A 23,192-nucleotide genomic window follows, 5' to 3' on the forward strand; every position below is an offset into this window, starting at 1 on the left:
GTGTTCTAGATTGCTCTCGACTTTTCGGGCAGAGGTGACGATAAAGGCGGAGAATGTAAGCAAATTTGCGATGCGCAACAAAGATCAAATCTCATTTTCACCCGACAGTTACAATACATGCATCAAACTGCCCAAACAAACATAAACATAAATACATCTATATTCTATACACATAATAAACCACTTTAGCAGAACATTATAGGCCTGCTAGGCTGCGCCTCGGTTTTGGTCTCACTGTTCTTTATAAGCATATAAAGTATTTAGTAAAACCCGCATAACCTTCATGGAATATTTGTAATTAGGCTATTGTAAATCATCAACGTTTCATTAGCTTACATTGTACTTAACTAGTTATGCCTAATGAGATTATGTTTTGGGGAAAATATCATATTGTGAAAAGTTTGTGAAAATTATATTCTAAATGTTATTTTATAAAGAACGTTGTATCTGAGCGCGACCACTTTCCTTCATTTCATTTCATACCAAACACATCAGAGTCTTCAATATTACCAGTGGGTGGCGATACTGTACCGGGAGTTGAAAATCAATCATCAAACTAAGAACCAAACGAAGAAGAAACGTTGCGTTGTCCAATCATATCTCGAGACGACAAAGATGCGACGGGCGCATTGATAGCGCAGCTACATACCGCCATGTCTCCGAAAGTAAAGTGGCGGCTAGCGATCACTGCGATTATACTTTGTGTGATTGTGATATTGTACCTAATTTTGACCCGTATTCCAACGTATATATACATTTTTGTCATTAGTGCTTGTGGCGTTGGTTGCTACTACAACGCGATAGATTTTCCCTTTCTCTCAAGATTAGGCCTTAATCCACGCCATGGTTTGACAATTCCAGCGGCTTTTCTTAACTGGTTACGCGGGTGGAGCATTAGTAGAGAATCGACAGGCAGGCGAAGAAACAGAACTCTTTCTCCCGCGAATAATGCTGTTTTGAGCAACGAAAGGCTCTCTGAAACTTCACTGCATTATCCGGATGCTTCTTTCAACTGTTCGTTTTACCCGCGACATACATACATGGATCGACCTGAGCCCAGCCCGTCGAGATTTTATGGAAAAACTCGTTTAACTCCCCTGAAAAAGAGGCTATCATATGGGTAAGTTACGTAATTTTTTTACCATTTTTTTCTGAAGTCTAGTTGAAAATGGAATAACTTAAACTGCCAAATAACGTAAGCACAAGGGGACTGTGTTTACGTTACTGATGAAAGTTATAATTGTCAGTCGAAATGACCCAACAGCACGTGTAAAAGTTAGCTACCTATTTCATCTTACCCGGATGCCTTGTTTTTCTGTTGCCAGGGGTGCTTTGGAGAGCCCACCGCGCATTGTCTCCCCAGCAGGACGACATTACACTGTCCATCAGGCGACAACCACATCCTTTGGGGTTCTACCTCAACCGTGGGATCGCTTCCACCAGAAGAGTATTCTCAAGCCGCGAAACGCTGCTGTTGTCCAAAGCGCTGTCAGGATAGCGAAACCAGAAAGCCACCCAAACATATCTGCTTTGTAAGTAGGATCTGTCAGCACAGTAATATGCAGTACAGTGATCTTCAGTCTACTAGAAACGTTTAATGTCATGTGGACATGTAACAACAGCCTTATAATAATGATGATGATGATGATTTCATATATCATATAGATTTCTGGGCCAATCCTCAGCCAGGGATAGGGGGGAGTGTGTGGCTATGACCCAACGTCTGACATGACCGGGCCTCCGGTCAAAGACGTTTGAGAGGGGCTGTCTTAAAGGACCAAGACATCAGTAATGTCAGTTTTGTATGTACTGTGACATTGATATGACCAGTTGTGTTGATGGTTTGTGTATGCAGCTTTGACAATTTGAACTCGCACGTGGCCTCACCTGAAAGCCTGCAGAGACAGCCTGAGCCATGCTCTCGAGAGAGCGTACTGAGTGTGCTGAGAGAAAGCCGCAAACGAGAGGTGGACAAGGAGGATAAAAGAGATAATACTGACGGACAGTATGCGAAAAGAAGGTATAGAAAAGCCATGAAGACACGTGTGTGTTTGTGTTTGTGTTTGTGTGTGTGTGTGTGTGTGTGTGTGTGTGTGTGTGTGTGAGAATGTTGTGTGTGTGTGTGAGAATGTTGTGTGTGTGTGTGTGTGTTGACAGTAGCATTTGCCTTGTAGTTTGTTAGCGTGCTCACAATTGTTTTCTTCTTCCTTAGTCGCCAAGACAGTGGTGGGAGCGCCAATTCAGGACTTGAGCCCCTATTGGCCAATGGAGCTCCATCCCTGCTAGTACCAAGGTGAGTGTATGAATCCTAATTTTACAGTCTATGGTATAAACGGCTCCCTCTATGCTGACTTTACTTCCTATAGACTCCCTATAGACCCTGTCCTCTTATTCTGCACATATCTTTTTACATTTGTAATGACTATTTTTGTTTTGTTTCGTTGTTCTTCGCATCCCTTCATATCCTTCAGAACGGGTCAGAAGAGATGGCTGAATGGTGCGATGGCCGAGGAGTCGGCAACAAAGAGATCGCGCACATCCTCCATCAGCTCTGCGGCCGGGGGCCCTAGCACAGCAGGGGCCCGTAACTCCATCACCAGCTCTTACAGCTCCTCCCAGGCTGCCTCCAAGGTACAGTAGATACTACTATAGACCTCTGAAGTTTGCTTACAAAAAAGCTACCATCTTTGCCCAAATAAGGAGATCTGGTATCTTGGGGGTTTTTTTCTATGGGAAAATAACATGAGGATTTTGCATCTGTTAAACTCTCATGGGGACAAAGAAATTGGAAATGCAGACGTTTTATCTCTACACAGTTTTGTCCTCTGCCTTTGAGTGGATACTGTGATCTTCGGTACGTGAAGACGGCAATGCAACTTGCCTTAGGTAGTTAGCTTCAATTAACACCCTGATCTCCTTATATGGGCAAAGATGGAAGAAGTCTATGAAGCTGATTTGATACAACAGCCCGGCTTCACTGGATCCAACCATGGAGCGTAAAAAAAAAGGTTTAGAAGACTGGTGTAATTTCTTTGAATGTATGTGTCACTCTCATGTCTGGTGTAGCCAGTTCTGCTGATTTTAGTGCAAGTGAAATGCATCAGTTCCATGCTTGAGGAAGCCTGTGTGTAATAGTGAGTGAAGGGGTGCGTGAACTTGATTGAGGAGAGTAAATCACATGGGAATTGTATAACATACAGTTCCACCATCATCATACAGCATCCAACTGGGAGAATTATATTGTGATATTAGCTAATTACATTATTTTTTTTTATTTTTTATGTTTGCTATTAAGATATTTAGCTTATCCTCCTCAGGTTCTGATAACAGAAAGGTGGTTGTTTATTAAAAGGTTATGCATGCTTCTTGTTTTCAGCGTAAGGCTCTGTCCAGCTCCAGTCAGTCCCCTTCAACAAGCCTGGGCTCCCCACGCCCTCAGACCCCAGTGAGGGCAGCCAAAAAGCTCAGGTAGATGTCTAACTGCTTCCTACACAGTTGTCTTTTTGACTTATGATCTGTAGTTGCTTCTACTGTTGAGGCAGCGATCACCGACATGACAACCTAATTAAAAAAAAATGAAATGTGTGTACATCCTTCTCAGTTGTGTATTCTTTAGTGCGTTTGTAGTGCACGTGGTGGTGTAAAACTCCTGCTCCGTCTTCTTGTTTGTGCTACAGGGATGAGACCACCGATTCACCAAGTTTGTCTTTTGGAAAATCTGACAAGAATGCCTCGGATTCGTCTCCGGCCGCAAGTAACTTACGTTTCATGTTTTATAGCCCATAAACACTCCACATGTCCCGTAGAAGTACCATCTGTCTCTTTAACCTGTTGGCATATTGGATTAGGAGATGACTGTTAGTGTTTTTACCTGTTCACAGAGGAGTCCAAACCTGCCCCCGAAACTCCCAAGTCTTTGGCCGCCGCTAACTCAAAGGACCCTGGCTCCCAGCGTAGGCGCAAGATTCCACTCGTGTCGCACAACAAAGACGGACAGATTCCTCTGGTGAGCGAAGCCTTTGCCTGACCTTGTCTGTATACACATTCAGTTCTCCACCACACTCTCTTGCTTTTTAATAAGTCAGACCAATGTGTATCGATTAAGACGACTGTAATAATGTTTTTCCTACATAGCCTCCTCCACCTGAGCTTGGCTATACCATCACAGTTGAGGATTTGGACAGGGAGAGAAAAGCCAATCTCTCTCAGATTCAGAAGCTCCTGGAAGAACCTGGTAAGTTGAGCACAGTGTCTGTCTGCTCTCTGAAATGCGCTTGATTTCACAACACAACACGTCACATACCTGGTCAGAGATGTACAGTACCAGTGGCCTACAGTGGCAGGCCAAAATTATCTCTGGTCACTGCTCCGAATAAACAGGAGTTCCGTCATTTTGTCATCACATTCGTATAGGTGTAAACTGTTGAATATATCACCTTTTCTACTGTTGTGTGATGCATATTTGTGTTCTGTTCACAGAACCAGAGAAGCCTGCACCTGAACCTGCACCCGCAACCACAGCGGCCTCCATCTCCCTCTTCTCCACCTCCACCTCCATCTCCACCACGGCTGCCACTGCTGCCCCAGCCGCCGCCACCGCCACCAGCGAGAGCACTCCAGCCGCCGCGGCTCCTTCACTGAGCTCCATCACAACCTCCGCTCCCACCCTCACCCTGCCCTCAGTGGCTCCCGCCGCATCCTCTGTCCTGGGGATCACTCCTACCCTTGCCCTTGCCCCTGCCCCTGCTCCTGCTCCTACCCTTGCCCCTGCCCCTGCCCCTGCCACCGCCACCACTCTTGGGGCTCCTGCTGGCCTGCCGCCTCCCTACTCCTCCTCCACTACCACCACCTCCTCCTCCTCGCTGGGGCTCCCCGTAACCTCTCTCCCCACCTCTGCTGCTGCGGCGAGCCAGCCCAACCCCCTACTGGAGAGCCTGAAGGCCATGAGGTCGCCTGCGTTTGGAACCACCATTGCAGGTCTGCGCTGATTACGTGTTTTTTTTTTTTAACATTTCAGTTGTTTGAATATGAATGGGATGGACGTACATTTATGAAGTTCATTGGAGTGATTGGTCTCAGAGGTTGTCTAGCTAAGATTAGCCAAGGACATTTCAGTAGGGGAAGATCCTCCTGAGCCTGCAGTCAGTCTAGACTGTTTCAGTCAAAATATATGCTTTTTTTTTATGGCTGTTCATTAGGGCTGCAGCTAACGATTATTTTCATATTAAATATTCTAATCTGCTGATTATTTTCTGTAAATAAAGCTGAAAATATTCAAGTTCAAAAAGCCACGATCATAGTTTTCATGCATTTTCCTTAAAAATGACACCAACCCGTTGATCGATTATCAAAATAGTTACCGATCAACTATTCATTAATGAATTGTTGTAGCCCTACTGCTCATGTTGACATGTCTATTGTGTGTTTAGTGTTGTGCTCTTATCGGTGTTCCCTCTGCTCTCAGGTGCCACCTTGCCCACACCAGCTGCTGTGATGACTACTGCCGTGCTGACGCCCGCTGCTCAGAGTGCGGGCCCTGTGAAGTCTGAGCCCAGCGCGAGTGCCCCACCACCAGCCTACCCCGGGGCCGTGCGCCCGACCCCCAACATGAACTCGGCCTTCGCCCAGGTCCTGAGTCAGCCCCTGCAGGTGTCCACAAGCGGAGCGAGCCTGTTCGGGCTGGTCAAGCCGACGGCGACCCTCGCCTCCACGGCCCCCCCGGCCAGTTCCTCTTCCTCATTATCGTCATCCTCATCCTTAGCACAGACAACGATGGCGGCGGCAGTGGCTGCCTCATCTGGCATCAGCCTCTTTGGCACCACCACGTCAAGCGCTCTGCCCACCTCTGGCTTCAAGCCCATCTTTGGAGCGTCCACCACGGCCCCTGCCGCGGTGTCGGCGCAAGAGAGCAAGCCTGCTGTCCCCACCTTCACCAACATCTTCGGCAGCGCGAACAGCGGCAACGTTTTCGGCCAGATGGCGGCCCCGGCGACAACGGCGGCTCCGGCAGCAGCAGCGGCGGCAGCACCGACGGTGGCGGGCGGCGGAAGCACCGGTCTGTTCGGAGGGCTCACCGCCAGCCAGCCGGCTCCGGCGTCCACCGCCGCCAGCACCGCGACCGCCACGCCGGCCAAGTCTCTGTTCGGCAGCTGGGGCGCGGCCGCGCCGCCGGCAACCGCCGCTCCGCCCGCCAACACATTCCAATTCGGAGGCCCCTCCGCCACCTCCACCACCACCGCCGTCGGTGGCGCAGCACCAGCAGCGGCATCCGTCTCCACCGCCGGGTCTGCCGGCTTCCAGTTTGGCGGGGTCCTGCCACCGGCACCCGCCGCCGCCTCCACCCAGCCCGCGGCTCCTCAGGGCGGCTTCTCGTTCGGCCAGCCGTCGGGGGCTCAGAGCTCCGCGCCGGCTCCCTTCGGAGGGTTTGGCATGACGAGCGCTAACCCCGCGGCCGCGCCCGCCTCTTCCTCCGCCGCCACCACCACCACCCCGGCAGCGTCTGTGTTTGGGGCGTCGTCCTTCAGCAGTGCCACCCAGGCGCCTGGTGGCAAGCCCTTCACGTTCGGGGGCACGGCAGCGCCGGCGGCAGGGGCGTCGGCCGCCAACACGGCGTCTCCGTTCGGGTTCGGAGGTGCCGGGGGTGCCACTGCCGTGGGTGCCTCGGCCACGCCGGCGCCCGCTTTCGGCGCGGGCGGGCAGTCGATGTTCGGCAGCAGCGCCGGAAGCGCAGCGTCGGGCTTCACGTTCGGGGGTGCGGGCGCTGCCGCCTCGGCCGCCACCACCACCACCTCCACCCCTGCTGTCCCGACCTTCGGGACCCCCTCCACTCAGACTGCAGCCCCCCTCGCGGCGGCAAACCCCACCTTCACATTCGGCCAGCCGGCGCAGAACGCCACGGCAACCCCCGCCGCCAACCCCAACACGGGCGGCTTCAACTTCGGCACACCTCAGTCTCAGACACCCTCATTCGCATTTGGAGGCAATGCAACCAACTTTCTTGGTAAAGTGGAACAGATGATGTGGCTATATGTCTGTTTTCCTACCATATGCCTTATAGAGAAGATATATATATATATATATGTATGTGTGTGTGTGTGTTTGTACTGTCTGTGTAGTACATATTTATTTGTGTGTCTGTATTTATAATATATTCTGTTAAGAAGGAAGGGTTCTTTCAGCAACTTTCGGTTTCTATGCCTCTGTTAAACAGGCATCGTAAAAGAAATGCTTTGAGGCCTCCGACTTGGAGGATGAATGTTGTTGACAGTATAGAGATGGAAGGCATGTGTAGGGCATTGTCTCATTGTCTTGTTTTTTTTTCCTTCTGTCTCTCAGCGACATCCACACCATTCAATCCGCCGGCGGCCGGAGGATCCATGGCCTTTGGTTCACCCCCGGCACCCCAAGCACAGGGCTTCAACGCACAGACAGGCTCTCCTTTCGGTATGTACTTATTTTCTTTCCACAGGTGGACATCATCTTTTAGGGTGCTTCAAGCAAGGTTGGCCGTTTTAGCCTCCAAAAGCCTCTATATCGGATCCACTTTCTGTAGTTTTCTTGCTATTTGCATTTGAAGGCATTTAACTGGAAAAAGTTGCTTTCCATTAGGTCCAGGAGAGGTTTTATTTCTGTTGTTGAATTTTATGGAAAAAAGATAAAACAAAAGAAAAAACGTTGGCTTATTTTATGTTGAAGGAAAGCAAATGTCCCCTATCCTAAGGATTCCGTGTCCTCTGTCTCCTCTAGGTGGCACTCCTATGGGAAGCTTCTCCATCGGCGCTGGCTCCAAACCCTCTGCTCGCCAGAGGCTGCAAGCTCGTAGGATGCATGTGAGGAAGAAGTAGCCCCTCACCACTGGGGCCCCTCAGCAGCACTGCGCCCCCCAATGGACTGTTTCTGCTACTGCAACCGCTGTGGTTGCTGCAGCCATGGCTGTACTGAGTAAATATATGATAGGTTTAAAATGAGTCCCTTTTTTGTACTTGGAAAAAAAACAAAAAACTGAAATACTTAAGATGAGGAATTTGAGTTTCATTACTTTGCATTGTATGTATTATTTTATTGTTTTTGTTTTTAGTGTCTAATTTTACCATGAAATTGTTTTTCCTCAATAAAGTGTGTATAAAGTTTTTTTTCCAACCTATGCTGTGTGAATTTCTCGAAGTGGAAAATTATTTATGTGTGGGGATGGTAGTTTACTATAAAAAGCTGGAGATGGTACACATATATGTGGGTATGTGTACTGTAGTCTGACCAACTTAGAAATTGTTCATTGTTTTTATTGGTATGTCGCTTTGGACAAAGGCATCTGCCGAATAGCCATAACCGAAACCATAAACATTTTATTAATGTTGTACCGATATCTGAGCTCTCCATGTAATGGGCTTGACAATTTCAAGATTAAACAAGGGGAGGTTGTGTTTTTAGGTCATTTTCACAGGATTAAAATCTGTATGTGAGGTAACTAATAGGCACTTGAAAATCTACGCGAAAGTGCAGATGTTGTAATAGAAATTGAGTCAAAATCATTGTTTTTCCTCAGGTCCAAGAATGAAAATCCAAAGGTATATACAATATAACCAAGTCAGTGTATTTATGTGTGGATGAAACATGGCACATCATTGGCACTTTACATGTGAAATGACTGGACTGAGCTATTCCCGTGTTGATTTTTGTGTTCCTACTAGCTACCCCACATGCCATTTTATTAAAAAAAAAAAAAAAAAAAAATGCCAGCACACCTTGTTTTATCTGTTATATCTTCATGTGCATTTGTTGCAGACTCTATTGGCTCAACATAATAAAGTATTGTATTTATAAGAAAATGAATGGGCATGCAGTGCAAACTTTTAACGGCAGAGGTGTCAACAGTATTCACATTCATTACTCCAGTAGAAGTAAAGAAACTAGGGTTAGAAACGACTTCTGTAGAAGTGGAAGTATCAACTCAAACTTTGTACTTAAGTAAAAGTATAAAAGTACCGGTTTTAAAACTACTTAACGTAAAAGTAATGTAAGGGGGAAAATGCCATTAAGGACAAAAGTTTAGGCCACGCCACAGGGGCCGATAGTGCACTAGCCCACCCCATAATGACTATAATGATATATTAAAATGTTAATGTTGAAAAACTTGGGATGCACTTGCTACCTGTTTCAGCCGTTTATACTGTAAACCCATTGAACATGAACGCATTCTAGTAACAATGCAGATACAATATGTGTACTACTGAGCATAAACATGTGTTTCATGGAATGGAAGATATGACTAGTTGCTTAAGTATTAATAGTGCAAAAAGTAAAACTTCAGAAGCATGTTATCAATAACCTTTATTAGAATGTAAATGTACATCCAAACAAACCAAGTTTTTCTTGAATAATCACCTGGATTAATCATGAATTTTGACAGCACTAATGTACTGCATAGACAACCATACAAGGGTATACTAAGACTGCCCTGGGAATACCAATTTTCTTGTCCAGTTTTGTTATCTTGCATCTGTAGCCCTCACAAATTCCTGCAGTTAATCTTGGATGTACATTTACATTCTAATAAAGGTTATTGATAACATGCTTCTGAAGTTTTACTTTTTGCACCATTAATACTTAAGCAACTAGTCATATCTTCCGTTCCATGAAACACATGTTTATGCTCAGTAGTACACATATTGTATCTGCATTGTTACTAGAATGTGTTCATGTTCAATGGGTTTACAGTATATACGGCTGAAACAGGTAGCCAGTGCATCCCAAGTTTTTCTAACATTAACATTTTAATATATCATTATAGTCATTATGGGGTGGGCTAGTGCACTATCGGCCCCTGTGGCGTGGCCTAAACATTTGTCCTTAATGGCATTTTCCCCCTTACATTACTTTTACTTTTATACTTTAAATAGTTTTAAAAGCAGTACTTTTATACTTTTACTTAAGTACAAAGTTTGAGTTGACACTTCCACTTCTACAGAAGTCGTTTTTAACCCCAGTATATTTTCTTCTGCTTGAGTAATGAATGTGAATACTTTTGACACCTCTGTTCATAGCCCGAAGGAACAACTACAGCGGATAAGCATTTCCAAATCTGGCAAAACTCTACGAGATCTTGCCAAGCTTTTGAATCAATCACTGATGCCGTGCCAGTGTGGTCCTCCGTCATCACGTCAGTCAGAGGATCCAAGGATTGCATCAACCAGAAGTAAGTGAATTATCTTTTCAGAATATGGAGAGGAAGTTTGCTGTGGTAGGCTACAGTGAATTGAAGGGGAGGATTCAGGGAAGTGATGTGAAAGTTGTTGATTCCAAAATGGACCACGATGGAAATCCATTTCCCCCCTACTCAACCTTTATTGAGTGGCGCCAGGGAAAGAAGCCAAAGGGAGGGTGGCCTCACTAAGGAGTGTTTTTGTTAAGGGTAAGTTTGTCCTAAACTGTCCTATTTAATTCATTAACACTCACTTCAAAGGCATTGTGCAAGAACTTGAAAATCGCTCTGTTTTTAAGCATATTTCATTGATAATGATATATCTCTAATATGTCATGTTACAAAGTTTTTTCCCGAGGGCTTTTAGGCCAGAATTACACTATAGGCCCTAAGGAAACACCATGCAAAATGTGGTGCTTTTATCACCTCGGTAACAGTATTTTCATTAAGCCACTGGACTAGTTGGAGAAGGGAAGACTTAATCTCTCAACCCAGTTATAACATTTAAAGACATGCTTGTAGAGCAGGTCATGACTTTATATTGAGAAAGTTAAGACCATTGAATGTCAGTAGTAGTCAAAGTTCACACATTTTTCCTCTTAGAATTACTGAGGACTCTGAAATAATAAATAGGGGGGGTCTTGAACAGGTACCATACAGGTGCATCAATACACATGCACCAATGGAGAAAACATTTGTTTATGGGGTCATAAAAACAGGAACATATAAACGCATTACATCAAAAAATTTCAGAAGCATACTGGGCTCAGTACTTCTAAACATTGACAGTACATAAGTCCTAGAATAGGCCCATAAATGATCACTGCACAGCCAGTCCTGCAGTGCAAAACAGTCACTGTGTTGTCTTTTGCTTTTTCCTGTTCCTGTTCCGCTTCCTCTTGCGCTTCTTACTTGAGGGGTTCTGCTGCTCCTCCACTGGGGAACAAAGCTCCTCCTCAACATCCTCCTCTGCCTTGACAGAACCAACATCCTCCTCTGCCTTGACAGAGCCAACATCCTCCTTTGCTTTGAGAGAACCACCATCAGGTGGAACCACCGTTGGGGAAGGGCTACATCAACAGAAAATTGGTGTTATATTAGCAACAGCACATTACTATATCCAACCATAATACAGTTTGCATTGATATTTCATCATAAATGACAACATACAGAATTTGCTGGTTCATGGCTTGACTTCCAGGAGCTTGTCGTTCAAACATGGCAACAAAGAAGCCATGAGTGAGAGTCTTGGCGGTGCTGGCACGCAGACATTGAGTGTGCGGAGAAAGTCCTCGCTCAGGCCACTGTGGGAAAAGCTTCACCAACCTACAGAGTGTGGAGGGACATTCATTGTCAGAACACCAAGTGTGAAACTGCCCACTTTTGTTCAACATAACAGTATATCTAAATTCTCCAAACCTGAACAATATAATAGTTAACAGTTAGTTACGGTAGTTAGTTAGTTAACAAATAGTTAACAGTTAACACTGACCCAGTGAACATACCTGAAAGCAGGGTTTTGTTGAAGGCAGGCAGCGACCACCTGTTCGTTCTCCTCTGTGTGTATGGAGCAGGTGGAGTAGACGACGCGCTGCACCTGTGGGAACTGAAGGGCGTGGGTCAGGCAGCGCTGCTGGAACGCAGACAGAGCCTGCAGCCGACTGGCTTCCTTCGCCTCTGCCTGAGCCTGCTCCTCTGGCAGCATGGAGCTTTCATCACGCAGGCATACCATTCCTGCAGGATAATAGAAGAACATCCAAAAGTCAACACTTCTCCTTTTGTATGCAAGACTGAAGAGGTGTTTGGGGTATTGTCTTTAGTGTGTTCAGCACTGCAAGAGCCTCATCCAGAATTGAGTAGGCAATCACCAAATGTACTAATAATGAAACATTTGATCAGACGAGATCAAAACCACATTTGAAGATGGTTGAGTGAGAGTGAGAGTCTTGGTGGTACTGGCACGCAGACATTGAGCTCAAGCTATACAACACAGACCAAATATAATACAACGTCGTAAGTCATGAGGTTATGCTTTACTGCACCTGATCCACTGCATGAAGGATCCAACAGAATGTACTTCACGTCTTTGTATTCTGCGCTCTGTGGGTCCACCTTCAGAAAGTCTTGATTGGCCAACTGTTGACATGTGACTCCAGCTCTGAGTAGTAGGGTGCTCATGGTGGACAAGCGCTTGGCATCAAGGTCAAAGGCAAATAGCTTCCTGAACAGATGGATCACACAAAGGCTCAATAAAACTCACTCCTCCGAACTCACTCCCAGCCCAACAAACAACTGAAGCACTGCAAGCTTTTGCATCCATGTCATGTATCCAGCTGAATATCATGTAGAATATAGTTAATATAGTGTAGTATGGATATTGTGCTTGCATACCCCTTGTTGTTCATGAGTGCAGCGAGGTGACTGGTCTTGTTCCCTGGCGCAGCACAGGCATCAATAACATGGCTCCCAGCAGGGGGGTTGAGAAGAAATGCTGGCAGACAGCTAGCCTGCAACAGTGGTCAATAACAACTGCTGTAACAAACTGTGGTACATAAGAGATGACAATACATTGAGACAATAATCATATAGGTACAACAAACAGGTTATATACTGTACCTTGTCTTGAAGAATAACATGCCCAGCTTTATACAGAAAGTGGTCATGGAAGTCTGTTTTTGCAGAGAAAACCAGTAGGTTTGGTAGGTGAAGATCACTGATGAATGCTTTGTCAGAGAGTCTGCACAAATCCTGAATCCTGTAGATAAATGTCATATGTTTATAACTACTGATCATCTGACCAACATCTGATTTATTCAGTCTAATAGGCAATTTACACACAGCTTATATTACTGACTCACTCATTTGCATGGCCCTGATAGGAGAAGCCCTCTCTTTTCATATAGTCAATGACATCATCCACTGTGGTCTTCAGGGTGTTCACTCGCACATACCGTGGCAGTTGATCTCCTGTGGGGACGGATAGAAATCAATCATAGCTCTAACTTTAAAGTCTTCGGGTGTGCACAATATCTACATGTCCTCTACATATGGATCATCGATCAAGTCAAGTGTCTCCGTTTGAAGCATTTCAGGTCTTGTGTGTGTAGCACTTAATGTTTAACCTTCTTAAAAAAATTGTTTGTTCACTTACCAGCTCCCTTCCTCACATCGGCAGGAAGGAGGTCCTCATTGCGGCAGACTTTCTGTTTCACCTTCATTCTAGCCAGAGCAGCTTGCAGACGTGATCGATGCTTCATCATCAGTGTCTTAAAGTGTCCCCCACATTTTAAGCCTTGTCCGAAGAGCAGGTCATACACAAGAACCTAGGGAATGTGCAGGTTTGTATTGATAGCATGCTGGATATATTCCAAATTGTGCTTGCAGGTAATTATGCAGACAGAGAGAGTTGATTGTGTCAAAATAAAACCATGATATGGGAAGTAGATGCTGCTATTTAACCGTACAATGGTACACTAAATTGTATCAAGTATGGTTTCCATAATTGTTTTCATCGATGTTGATTCAGCAACCAAAGCATTCAAGATACCTTTGCGAGATTGATTCGGAGCTTGGTTTCTTTGAGCAGCTTGGTAGTGTCAATGATCTCCTGTAATACTGTTGAATACTTCTGTGTCTCGCATACCAGAGCAAAGAGCTGCTTGATGTTCTAAGACGGGAAAGAATACACAGAAAATGCTTGTGAACAAGTTAAATGACCTTAACACATAAACACCATACAGGAGTAGTATACAAACTTGGGATGTAAAAGTCAGCAGAACATACCTGAAACTTACTGTCGTAAACCAAAGTCTTTACAGCTCCTCGTTTCTGTTCAACTTTATCAAGAATATCTGCTGCTTTGTTATACAACGCCATGTTAATTAACTACACACTAAGGCTAATTGAATCGATTATTTATAATTTCATTAACATGAAAAATACCCCAACTCCGATCTGTCCCATCTACTCAAACAGCCCACGTTTGAGCATAAGGATAATTTTCTTTACGGCTGCTGTAAGCATTTGTAATGGTTTACGTCAGACACATTGAGAGATTCGTTCTGCTTTACGGCAGTAGTCACAGCTTGCCTAGTAGCTGGTAGTATTCGGTTTTGAGCTTACTGTAAGAACGGCTGTACTTTTAACGTGTTAGTGAGAAACCTTTGCACGTCAGACAAACCGGTTGTATTGATAACTTCTAAGTAACGCCATAAAACCCCTTGCTTCTGCATTTAGATCCGCTAGCCAGTTAGCTCGTGAACAAACCAACGGTGACTTGGGCTGAGGTGGAACTTGAGACTTCTCAGTGCAACTTGAGTGAGAGCTGATAGCTAGTTAGCCAACTGTAGGTTTGGGGTAACGTGGCATAAACATTTCTATTAAAAATGGAGCCAGCTGCCCTTATAGCCCTTACTTTAATAATCGGAGCCCTGATTCTCCTGGTTGCCGTTGCAGTAACCAAAAGAAAAGGCGAATTGTCTGAACAAGTGGAGCAGAAAGAAGACTCTGGTAACGTTGAGGATCCATTCAGAGATAATGCTGCAGAGTTAATTCAGAGTTATCGTTGGTGTTATTTTGTCCAAGACATTCTAGAACCAGTCTTTAATCTAAACAAAAACATTAAATGTAAGGCAAACTATTAACATTAGGGTGATGAAAGCGTCGTATCTATGGTTGTACCTGTAACTTCACGTTACTGCACACTGGGAACTGATGTACGTTGAAATGGTCTTATTATTAGATAACTTCCTGATAGAATTGGGATCGATAAATAGGAAGTATGGTAACAGTTTATGTTTTATTTGTATGACTGTACTTTTACACTGTTGCAGTGAGGCTCCAGGTCTTGATCGTAGTAGTTAGGTGTGAGTATGTAAAGGATGCATATTTATGTACCTCGCTGTAATACTTAAATCACAATATTCGGATAAGTGTGTATGTCATGCTTTGCATTCCAGTGGAGGAGAACGTAGCGAAATCAGCCCCAGCCAAAAAGCAGAAAGCCCAGCAGCGTCCAAGGAAGGAGAGAGTCCAACAACATACCTTCACTCACCCGCTGCTGGCTTCCTCTCTAAAAGTAGGTGCAGGTGTTACATACTATTTTTTACAGTCTATGGTTACATAATAATTTCGAAGAACAAATTAAGGCCCGATCAATCCCATTTCTCATTACTTATGGTGTTGTTGGCATTCAAGTCTACACCCTCTTCCACTAATGTTTCACAGTTTATGAAAATACAGTATAAATGGTATCTTTGGTAAATGAAATGTGTTAACTGCTGCTTAGTCATGAAAGGCAAGGCAATGACTTTCTTGTTTGCATTGTTAGGAATATGACATGTGTATTGCTTATAAGAGGTTAATAAATAAGCAGTGTAAGGCCACAAACATCCCAGGCCAAACTTGGATGAGTGCAGGATCCAATAAAACAGTATACAAAGAGAATAAGAATGGTCTGCATACCATGTAGCTCCCATTCATTCACAGTTATTACATCCGCCAAGGATCAGGGGTTGTCTGTCTGTCTGTTTGTTTGTCTGTTCGCAAGATAACTCAAAAAGTTATGGTCTAAAAGTTAAGTCTGAAGAACGAAACGATTACATATTGGGAGTGAGCCGTATCACCGTTTTGGGAAAAGCGCTCTCTGAGTACTTTTCTAGTTTTATTGGTTTTGTGACGCTTCGAGCAGTGTCTGAAGAAGAGCCACATGGCTCAAAATATCTGGGCATCGCATGGGTGTACCTCTCTATTTTCAGGCTTGTCTTGAAGACCCAGCTCTCAAGCTGTCCATCTGGTGTATACACCCAGAAATGGGTGGTATTTGTTTGGCTGTTGAGCTCAATTATCAATGACCTTTGTCAGAACTGATGGCTTCATTAAATGCAAATGTGGGTAACGTGTTGTACTAGATAAAGTATTGTATTTCAATGCCTGGATTGTGAAACTCAAGGGGTGATGTAATCGGAGAGGTTGTTTGTGTTTCATGATGGTTTTGAACTTTGAATGCTGATAAACTTAAGGTGTTCCACACTAAGTATTCATGTGATGTGATTACACCTGCATGTTGAGGCCACTTGTGTGTGTCAAATATTTTTTACAGAATGAGCTTGTTTATTTTAAGGTGGGGGGGGAGGCAATTTTGATATTCATAAAGTTTGATGTGAAATGTGTTGGTCATCAATAAAATGCTTGTCATCCTTGTTGTAACTGGCAAACAATTTTGTAGCCTGAATGCTGAATATTTCTTTAACAGGTATATACTTTTATGTCTTCATACTTTTATGTATTTATGTATTTATGTATTTATTGGACTGTAAGAAAATGTTAACCTATTCATTAATTTCCACTCTGTTCACTCTAGAGTCACAACAGCAGTGTGACCTGCATCGATTTCAGCAGTAATGGGAAGTACCTGGCATCATGTGCGGATGACCGCACAGTTCGAATATGGAGTACCAAGGACTTCCTGGATCGGGACCATCGCTGCCTGCGGGCTAATGTAGAGCTAGACCATGCTACACTGGTCCGATTCAGCCCAGACTCAAGGTAGGAACATGATCTAGGAACATTAGATATGTATTACCAAAGTCAAAGATATCCTTTCTGACCATTACCTTTCTGACACTAGGGCCTTCATCACCTGGTTAGCAAACGGAGACACCATACGGATTTTTAAAATGACTAAAAAGGAAGATGGAACATTCATTTTCAAAGCTAATCCAGAAGACTTCCCCCAAAGACACAAGGCAAATGTTATTAATATTGGAATAGCAGAAACAGGTTTGTATGACAGTTTCATGAAACTACAGCAGTGATGTTTACCTGGCAGTAGACATTTCAACTAAATTGATGGCATAGTGAACAAAATGCAGTTGTTATCTGGTTTTGCTGACTTGCTCTATTTTTGTTCAATTTAGGCAAATTCATCATGAGTGCATCTAGTGACACTACTATTCTGGTGTGGGACCTTAAAGGAGAGGTGCTGGCCTCTATAAACACTAACCAGATGACCAACTCCTATGCTTCTATCTCACCATGTGGAAGGTATGTTATTGTTCACTTTGTGGAAAATGTTTCCAACAGTGGCATATCGGTGGAAATGGGCGTAGACTTTGCGTAAAGTTTGAATTAATTAGTCCAGCCAAACCATTGCACAGGGATTCATAACGTAATTTCCTACTTTGACAAAAACCTTTGCAAACTGATAATAAATCACATTGACAGCAAACCTTTTGGTTTAAAAGCATTGTTGTATTGATCATAGCCATACTGTTATCTCAGTGAAAGAAAATGAGCTTAGATACCGGTGGAAAGGGCCTGGCTAATGTTATTGACCAAGTTTGGCAAATGTTGCAGATATTGCTACTTCTACAAATGATAAGATCGTCTCATGTCGTGGGCCATACTCTTCTGTTCTCTCTGTTTAAAATACCGGGGACATTTATTTACTGAATCCACAGATGGATTTACAAGTGCAACAGAAGTGTGCCTGTGATTGATAATGTTTGTTTGTGTTGGACCAGGTTTATTGCTTCCTGTGGTTTCACCCCTGATGTGAAAGTGTGGGAGGTCTGCTTTACGAAGAGCGGGGAGTTTAAAGAGGTGGCGCGGGCGTTTGACCTCAAAGGGCATTCAGCAGGCGTCCACTCGTTTGCCTTCTCAAATGATTCCAGCAGGTATGACACCACTGTTAACAAGCTTGTACAGTATTTTACATCCAGAGGGCCTCCAGCTACATTTAGTACTTATATTTTTAGTTTATGCTGATGGGAGTTCTCTGGCCAGAGGCTTGGCAGACATTTTTGATCCTCCTATCTGATATGATATCTCCCAACAACTTTCCTGTCCCACAGAATGGCGACCGTCTCCAAAGACGGCACGTGGAAGCTGTGGGACACAGACGTGGAGTACAAGAAGCAGCAGGACCCCTACCTCCTCCGCACCGTCCCCTGCAAGTCCTCGGAGGGCAGTCGGATCGCCCTGTCGCCCGACGCGCGCGCGTTGGCCGTGTCCAGCGGCTGCGACATCGCCATGTTCAACGCCGCCACCGGCGAGCTGGAGGAGGAGTTCCACGGCGTCCACACCGAGGAGATCAACAACCTGAAGTTCGACATCAACGGCCGCTTCCTGGTCTCCAGCGGCGACCGCGCCATCCGCGTGTTGCACAACGCCACGGGCTACCGCGCCGCGATCCAGGACATGCAGGCCATGCTCAAGAAGGCCTCGAATGAGGGCATGAAGCAGCGGCTCCAGCAGCAGATTCAGGACGCGCAGAGCGCCCTGGACACGGTGCTCGCCGGCACAAGCAAGGACTGAACCTGACGGGACTGAAACTGAAGCTGACAGGAAGCCACCTCTTGCGGTGGCCGACCTCCACTTCCTCCTCCTCATCTTCCAGCTCCGTGTCTGGTCTCGGGGGTCTGGCTGACAGTGATGATGCCTTTGATCTGTGACATTTGCATGTTGATTTTATGCAGAATAAAACAAGTGTTTGTAAGAATGCTTGAAGGCCATTGTTTGTTTTTTAATGTCTGTGGGTTTATTGATGTCATCCGTCTGTGTTGTGTTTCCTTTGTCTCAGTTATTGCTGTGCAGCAGCTTTACTTTTTATGGTATTTTATACTTATTTCTATTGACACTGATGATTTGTCTCAAGTTTTAATTGCTTTAGAAAGGGCAGTGAATAATGTGGTTACTTTGGCTTTTGTTGACCATTGTTTTCTCTCTTCTTCAGATAAGTTATAAGGTGGTGCAGGACCATTGCCAACAGGTTATGGTCCTTGTCAACTGGTATAAATGTCATGTACACCAAAAGAATCTGACGAAAGCATTAGACTAATCTCTTCTGCAGAACCTGAACATTACTGTGTGTGATGTGTGGAAGGGTAGGTGGGACCTGTCAGAGTTCTAGCGAAGTTAATCTCGCGAGGCGAGAGTTGGAGCCGGGACAAGCGAGGAGATTCCGTCGGAGGAAGACAGGCGAACACAAAACTCAAATATGTCTGGACGATCGGTTCGTGCGGAGACTCGAAGCCGCGCTAAAGATGACATCAAGAAAGTGATGGCGGCGATCGAAAGAGTTCGCAGATGGTGAGTGAAAATATGAAGCCGAAAGAGCGCTAGCAGAAATCGTCTGGAAACATTTTTGAAACAGAAACTTCAGCGTCGGGAAGAGGCGTGTTTTTCTTGAACCTGACTGACAACTGAATGACAGTGCAAGGGACCAATGATACAAAGTGTTATTTGCTTTACCGAAGACAACTGGCTGATCATCGGTGACGGGAAGGCAGGGCAAATCATTTGATTGTGAGAGGCTACCCATACATTACGCATTGATAGGCGTGTTGCTGTACCATTGGAACATGTCAGGCAACCTGTTCACCAACTTTACGAAGACTGTTTATCATCTTAACACTGTGGTCTTCTTGTATAGTTACTTTGATAATTGTACCTTTTGTAGTTGTATGTTTCACACCGTTGTCAGTCATTTAATCGGTTACATTAACGTGTTTACTAAGTTAGCTAGCTTGCAGCTAACCAGTCTCGTTAACTGCTGCTATCGTCATTGGTCAAACGACCTGTCAAGAATATATCGATCATGTGGTAGCCTAGTAGTCTGTCGCATGTCTCCGTTTGACATATCTCCTGACAACTGACATTTTCTGTCCTGCAGGGAGAAGAGGTGGGTGACCGTAGGAGATACATCTTTACGGATCTTTAAATGGGTGCCCATTGTGGACACAAAGGAGGTGAGCTTTGTTGTAGGCTACACATCATTTTACACTACACTCTAAGTAAAACTGAAGACCTTTAAAAAAAATAAAATAATACAAATGTTTGAAATCCAAACACAATAGAGCTAATCTGTCATTTACAAATTCCACAAATGACTTTAAAAACAAAAACAGCTTTAACAGCTCCTGTTGCCTTGCAGAAAGAGAAGAGCAAGCATGCAGCCACTGTGGATAGAGAGCTCAACAATTATCCCACAGAAGCACCTGAAAATAACTCTTCAGTCTTGTTAGATTTTCAAGGTAAGACTGTAGCAAATTTGCAGATTTAACTGTAAATCAAATGCAAACGCAAGTAGAGATTGCTTTTCACACCCTTTATTCCAGTACACAGAACGGCTCCCTGATGCGGTCCTCCCTTTTTTCCCCCAGATGAGAACAGCAATCAGAGCTCTCTGTCGGACATGTACCAGCCCAAGGTGGACAGCAGCAGTACCTCGAGCCCCCAGCCTAGCGAGCCTGTCAGCCCAGCACATGTCAGTGACTACCGCACCGAGGATCCGCAGCCTCCCACTCTAGGACAGGAAATCTTGGAGGGTGAGACACTCAAGGATGTGGCAGGTTTGGTTGATGACCGATTGACGCAGCTTGTCAGATGCATGTCTGTATTCTGTACCTAGACAAAGAGGTGACCATTGGCAAACAGTTCTCAATAGCTGAATGCAGCTAGGGTGAGAGAGACAAGGCACATTCACATAAATGAGTTCACAACCACATAATAAATAGTCAGTGTTACACCTTTACACCTGCAGCAACAATTAATTTCAGCTCATGCCTCTGTTTGTCATTTTGAAGAGAAGACAGTAACACGTTGTAGTAAAACATACCACACCTTTCCCTACTGCATTGTGGCATACAGTACAGTTTTCTTCCACCATACCCTGGTGCATTACTGCATCACATTTACTAAATATTTTCTTTTCATTTGGCATTAATTGACAATGCTTTAAGTCCACACTTATGAAGACTGACTGTGTGTTACCCAGAGCCAGCATTGCCACCTCGTGAAGTTGCTGATGAGCCTCCCACGCTCATAAAAGAGGCTGATCTCCTACCCATGCCTCCTCAGGTAAGTAGCAGATCACCTATCATGAACATCAGAAGCACTTTGTTGTTGTTCGTTCTGGTCGTCTGAAACAAAAAAAAAAGAGTCTCCCTTGATATGCCATGGCACACAGATGACGCAGTGTTCTTTGTGTTCTCTCTTCTCTACCCACCTTCTCATGGTCGTGTCTTAGATCCAGCCCTGTGCCCCCTATCCTGTGCCCGTGCCTCCGAAGGAAGGGGTGGAGGAGGAGGACGGTGGTGCCCCTCCTCTGAAGAGAGTGTGTACTGACCAAAACTCAGTGCTTCAGCCAGCGACCATGAGCTAACCCACAATCCCCCGAGCTTGCACAGCGAAACCAATCAGACCGTTATTTTTATTTTTATTTTTTCTGTCCGTCCGGGGAAGGCTATTAGAGGCACAATGTGGTGGACCAGGCCTGTTTAACGACCTATGAGGAATATTACAGTAGTTACAGTTCTGTAATTTATTTGATTTTGTAACTTTTACTTTCACTGTGTTTTTAAAGCCAATTTAAGATTCAAAAATGCAGTTTGAAATAGGAACTACATAAATGTCATGGGCGTTGGATCTAGGGTCACTAGAACTCAGAAAAATGACCGTCGACAGTGTAGTACCAAATCCAGGGTTTGACGCAAAAGTGATGTGAATTGGGGTGTTTTGTAATATGCTGAATGTTTTCCGTATCATTTGTCCATTGACTCCATGTTGTCTTATGGTTCAAGAAAAAGAAACAATTTAGCAACAGTTCTTTCCGAGAGCCTCCTATACAGTTATTATCAAACAAAGGTGACTCTTTGTTGAGCCTATGCAATGGCTCTGAGGTTCGTGTCTACTTGAAAAGTTTACATTGATTGTCATGCTTATGACCCCAAAGAATGTTCCGGTGTCACTGCTTTGTGTGATGTGAATGTTTGGTTTAAATTCTTTATTTTCTTGTTTTGTTTTGTTTTTGTTTTATTGTTTTGTTTTGTTAAAAAAACAAAGTCTGTTTCCAAGATGGCGTTTGGTTTTAGCCATTTCATGTTTTTAAATGTCTTGCTGTGTGTTCTTCAGCAACCCAAAGGATTGTTCTGTACATAGAGATGCTGCACTCTTTTTTCTTTCCTTCTTTCTTTCTTTTTTGCTTTTTTTTGTTTTGCTTCTTTTCCTGGGAGATTTATTCTCTTTGAATAGCTGTACACTGAACGTGTCTGGGTGGTTTAATGGTAGTACTGTATGTAGTCGTTATGTGATTTAAAAAAAAAATCTTTGGCATCTTCTAATTCTGACAATCAAAATTGCACACTGATAAAGCTAGCATAGTTGCCTCGTGTAGATGCGTTTTAATTTATAGATAAATGCTTTACCGTTTGGAAAATGAATGGATTATTTTTCGCTGCACAGTATGAAAGAAGGTATGAGTCAGATCTTTATCTTCTTGATTTTTTTCTCATTTATTGTAGAGGACAGGTAGACGGGTGCAACCAGGTCTCCTGTATAAATAGTATCAGTTAATGGTAATTACTAAATTACAAAAATGATCATATATTAGTTGTTTATTTCTTTTCATTTGGATGGTATTGATCCAAAGGCCATATTGGTGATCAAATTTGTTGTAGATAAGTGTTTTGCTAGTGAGTAAATGTTTTCAGGAAAAGGGCAGGACGACGTCATGAGGATCAGCCCTTTGTGGATGACTTTGATATGATGCTGGCTGAATGAGTCATGGCTCAGTTTGTAAGGCAGGTTTTGTATTCGAGATTGTAAAGACTATTTTATTGAATTCAAATGTATGACTGCAAATGATAATTACAAAGTATTTTATAAAGGTTTTTAGATTTAGAAGCTGTAGTTTTCTTTTTCTTTTATTGATAATTTGCTGGAAATGAGTTTTGTCTCTTGCCTCTATTGATAAAGAAGAATGTTATGTACAGGCTGTAACTATTTATTATGTCAGTGGGCTTCATCACACAAAGTTGAATTTGCTTTTTTTTTTCATTTTAAAATGTCCTTTAATCAACAAGCTTAATTAGGAAGCACTGATATGACTTAAGAACACCAGAGAGTATGAGAGGTCTCTACTGTAGAGAAAGGGTGGGGGGAGACGGCAAGCACAAGAGTTGGGAAACTTTTTGGGGCTGTGCCGTCAAGTCAA

At 44.1% G+C, this 23,192-nt stretch overlaps 4 protein-coding genes across 5 annotated transcripts; 3 read left to right on the top strand and 1 right to left on the bottom strand.

Annotated features, from left to right (window-relative positions):
* The first annotated feature begins 627 nt into the window (after positions 1-627).
* pom121 (POM121 transmembrane nucleoporin) lies at positions 628-8,825 on the top strand. The gene is made up of 13 exons (XM_062537030.1): positions 628-1,120; positions 1,326-1,532; positions 1,856-2,020; positions 2,213-2,293; positions 2,472-2,631; positions 3,377-3,468; positions 3,678-3,754; positions 3,882-4,006; positions 4,135-4,234; positions 4,480-4,977; positions 5,465-7,000; positions 7,336-7,443; positions 7,747-8,825. The coding sequence occupies exons 1-13, from the start codon at positions 654-656 to the stop codon at positions 7,842-7,844; spliced, it is 3,714 nt and encodes a 1,237-aa protein (XP_062393014.1). The 5' UTR covers positions 628-653; the 3' UTR covers positions 7,845-8,825.
* A 2,056-nt stretch (positions 8,826-10,881) lies between these two features.
* On the bottom strand, positions 10,882-14,179 carry nsun5 (NOP2/Sun RNA methyltransferase 5). The gene is made up of 10 exons (XM_062537031.1): positions 13,982-14,179; positions 13,746-13,865; positions 13,350-13,521; positions 13,057-13,165; positions 12,815-12,953; positions 12,590-12,705; positions 12,241-12,419; positions 11,704-11,932; positions 11,369-11,524; positions 10,882-11,268 (listed from the first exon to the last, which is right to left on the bottom strand). Exons 1-10 carry the CDS (start codon positions 14,072-14,074, stop codon positions 11,052-11,054), a joined length of 1,530 nt encoding a protein of 509 aa, XP_062393015.1. The 5' UTR covers positions 14,075-14,179; the 3' UTR covers positions 10,882-11,051.
* Positions 14,180-14,255: 76 nt separating this feature from the next.
* On the top strand, positions 14,256-18,700 carry tbl2 (transducin beta like 2). The gene is made up of 7 exons (XM_062537032.1): positions 14,256-14,707; positions 15,157-15,275; positions 16,560-16,744; positions 16,827-16,978; positions 17,116-17,242; positions 17,722-17,874; positions 18,052-18,700. The coding sequence occupies exons 1-7, from the start codon at positions 14,584-14,586 to the stop codon at positions 18,512-18,514; spliced, it is 1,323 nt and encodes a 440-aa protein (XP_062393016.1). The 5' UTR covers positions 14,256-14,583; the 3' UTR covers positions 18,515-18,700.
* A 449-nt stretch (positions 18,701-19,149) lies between these two features.
* bcl7ba (BAF chromatin remodeling complex subunit BCL7B a) lies at positions 19,150-22,968 on the top strand. 2 transcript variants are annotated; one of them, XM_062537033.1, is made up of 6 exons: positions 19,150-19,288; positions 19,872-19,947; positions 20,133-20,232; positions 20,362-20,550; positions 20,976-21,058; positions 21,228-22,968. In XM_062537033.1, exons 1-6 carry the CDS (start codon positions 19,197-19,199, stop codon positions 21,360-21,362), a joined length of 675 nt encoding a protein of 224 aa, XP_062393017.1. In that variant the 5' UTR covers positions 19,150-19,196; the 3' UTR covers positions 21,363-22,968. The 2 variants fall into 2 exon arrangements, with proteins under 2 accessions (XP_062393017.1, XP_062393018.1); XM_062537034.1 differs by having other exon boundaries at positions 20,362-20,526.
* The last annotated feature ends 224 nt before the right edge of the window (positions 22,969-23,192 follow it).

Source organism: Sardina pilchardus, chromosome 5, assembly GCF_963854185.1.
Source record: "Sardina pilchardus chromosome 5, fSarPil1.1, whole genome shotgun sequence".
NCBI classification, from domain to species: Eukaryota; Metazoa; Chordata; class Actinopteri; order Clupeiformes; family Clupeidae; genus Sardina; species Sardina pilchardus.

What these genes read in the sequence shown, in the direction of transcription:
- pom121 (XM_062537030.1), top strand. Translation starts at nt 654, where the DNA reads ATGTCTCCGAAAGTAAAGTGGCGGCTAGCGATCACTGCGATTATACTT. An exon ending in AAAAAGAGGCTATCATATGG is followed by an intron (nt 1,121 to 1,325) that starts GTAAGTTACGTA and finishes TTCTGTTGCCAG; the next exon opens with GGGTGCTTTGGAGAGCCCAC. An exon ending in CAATGCAACCAACTTTCTTG is followed by an intron (nt 7,001 to 7,335) that starts GTAAAGTGGAAC and finishes TCTGTCTCTCAG; the next exon opens with CGACATCCACACCATTCAAT.
- nsun5 (XM_062537031.1), bottom strand. Translation starts at nt 14,074, where the DNA reads ATGGCGTTGTATAACAAAGCAGCAGATATTCTTGATAAAGTTGAACAG. An exon ending in TATCAGGGCCATGCAAATGA is followed by an intron (nt 12,954 to 13,056) that starts GTGAGTCAGTAA and finishes ATTTATCTACAG; the next exon opens with GATTCAGGATTTGTGCAGAC. An exon ending in CAACAAAACCCTGCTTTCAG is followed by an intron (nt 11,525 to 11,703) that starts GTATGTTCACTG and finishes CACACTCTGTAG; the next exon opens with GTTGGTGAAGCTTTTCCCAC.
- tbl2 (XM_062537032.1), top strand. Translation starts at nt 14,584, where the DNA reads ATGGAGCCAGCTGCCCTTATAGCCCTTACTTTAATAATCGGAGCCCTG. An exon ending in TGCTGGCTTCCTCTCTAAAA is followed by an intron (nt 15,276 to 16,559) that starts GTAGGTGCAGGT and finishes TGTTCACTCTAG; the next exon opens with AGTCACAACAGCAGTGTGAC. An exon ending in TCTATCTCACCATGTGGAAG is followed by an intron (nt 17,243 to 17,721) that starts GTATGTTATTGT and finishes GTGTTGGACCAG; the next exon opens with GTTTATTGCTTCCTGTGGTT.
- bcl7ba (XM_062537033.1), top strand. Translation starts at nt 19,197, where the DNA reads ATGTCTGGACGATCGGTTCGTGCGGAGACTCGAAGCCGCGCTAAAGAT. An exon ending in CCATTGTGGACACAAAGGAG is followed by an intron (nt 19,948 to 20,132) that starts GTGAGCTTTGTT and finishes GTTGCCTTGCAG; the next exon opens with AAAGAGAAGAGCAAGCATGC. An exon ending in AGTCTTGTTAGATTTTCAAG is followed by an intron (nt 20,233 to 20,361) that starts GTAAGACTGTAG and finishes TTTTTCCCCCAG; the next exon opens with ATGAGAACAGCAATCAGAGC.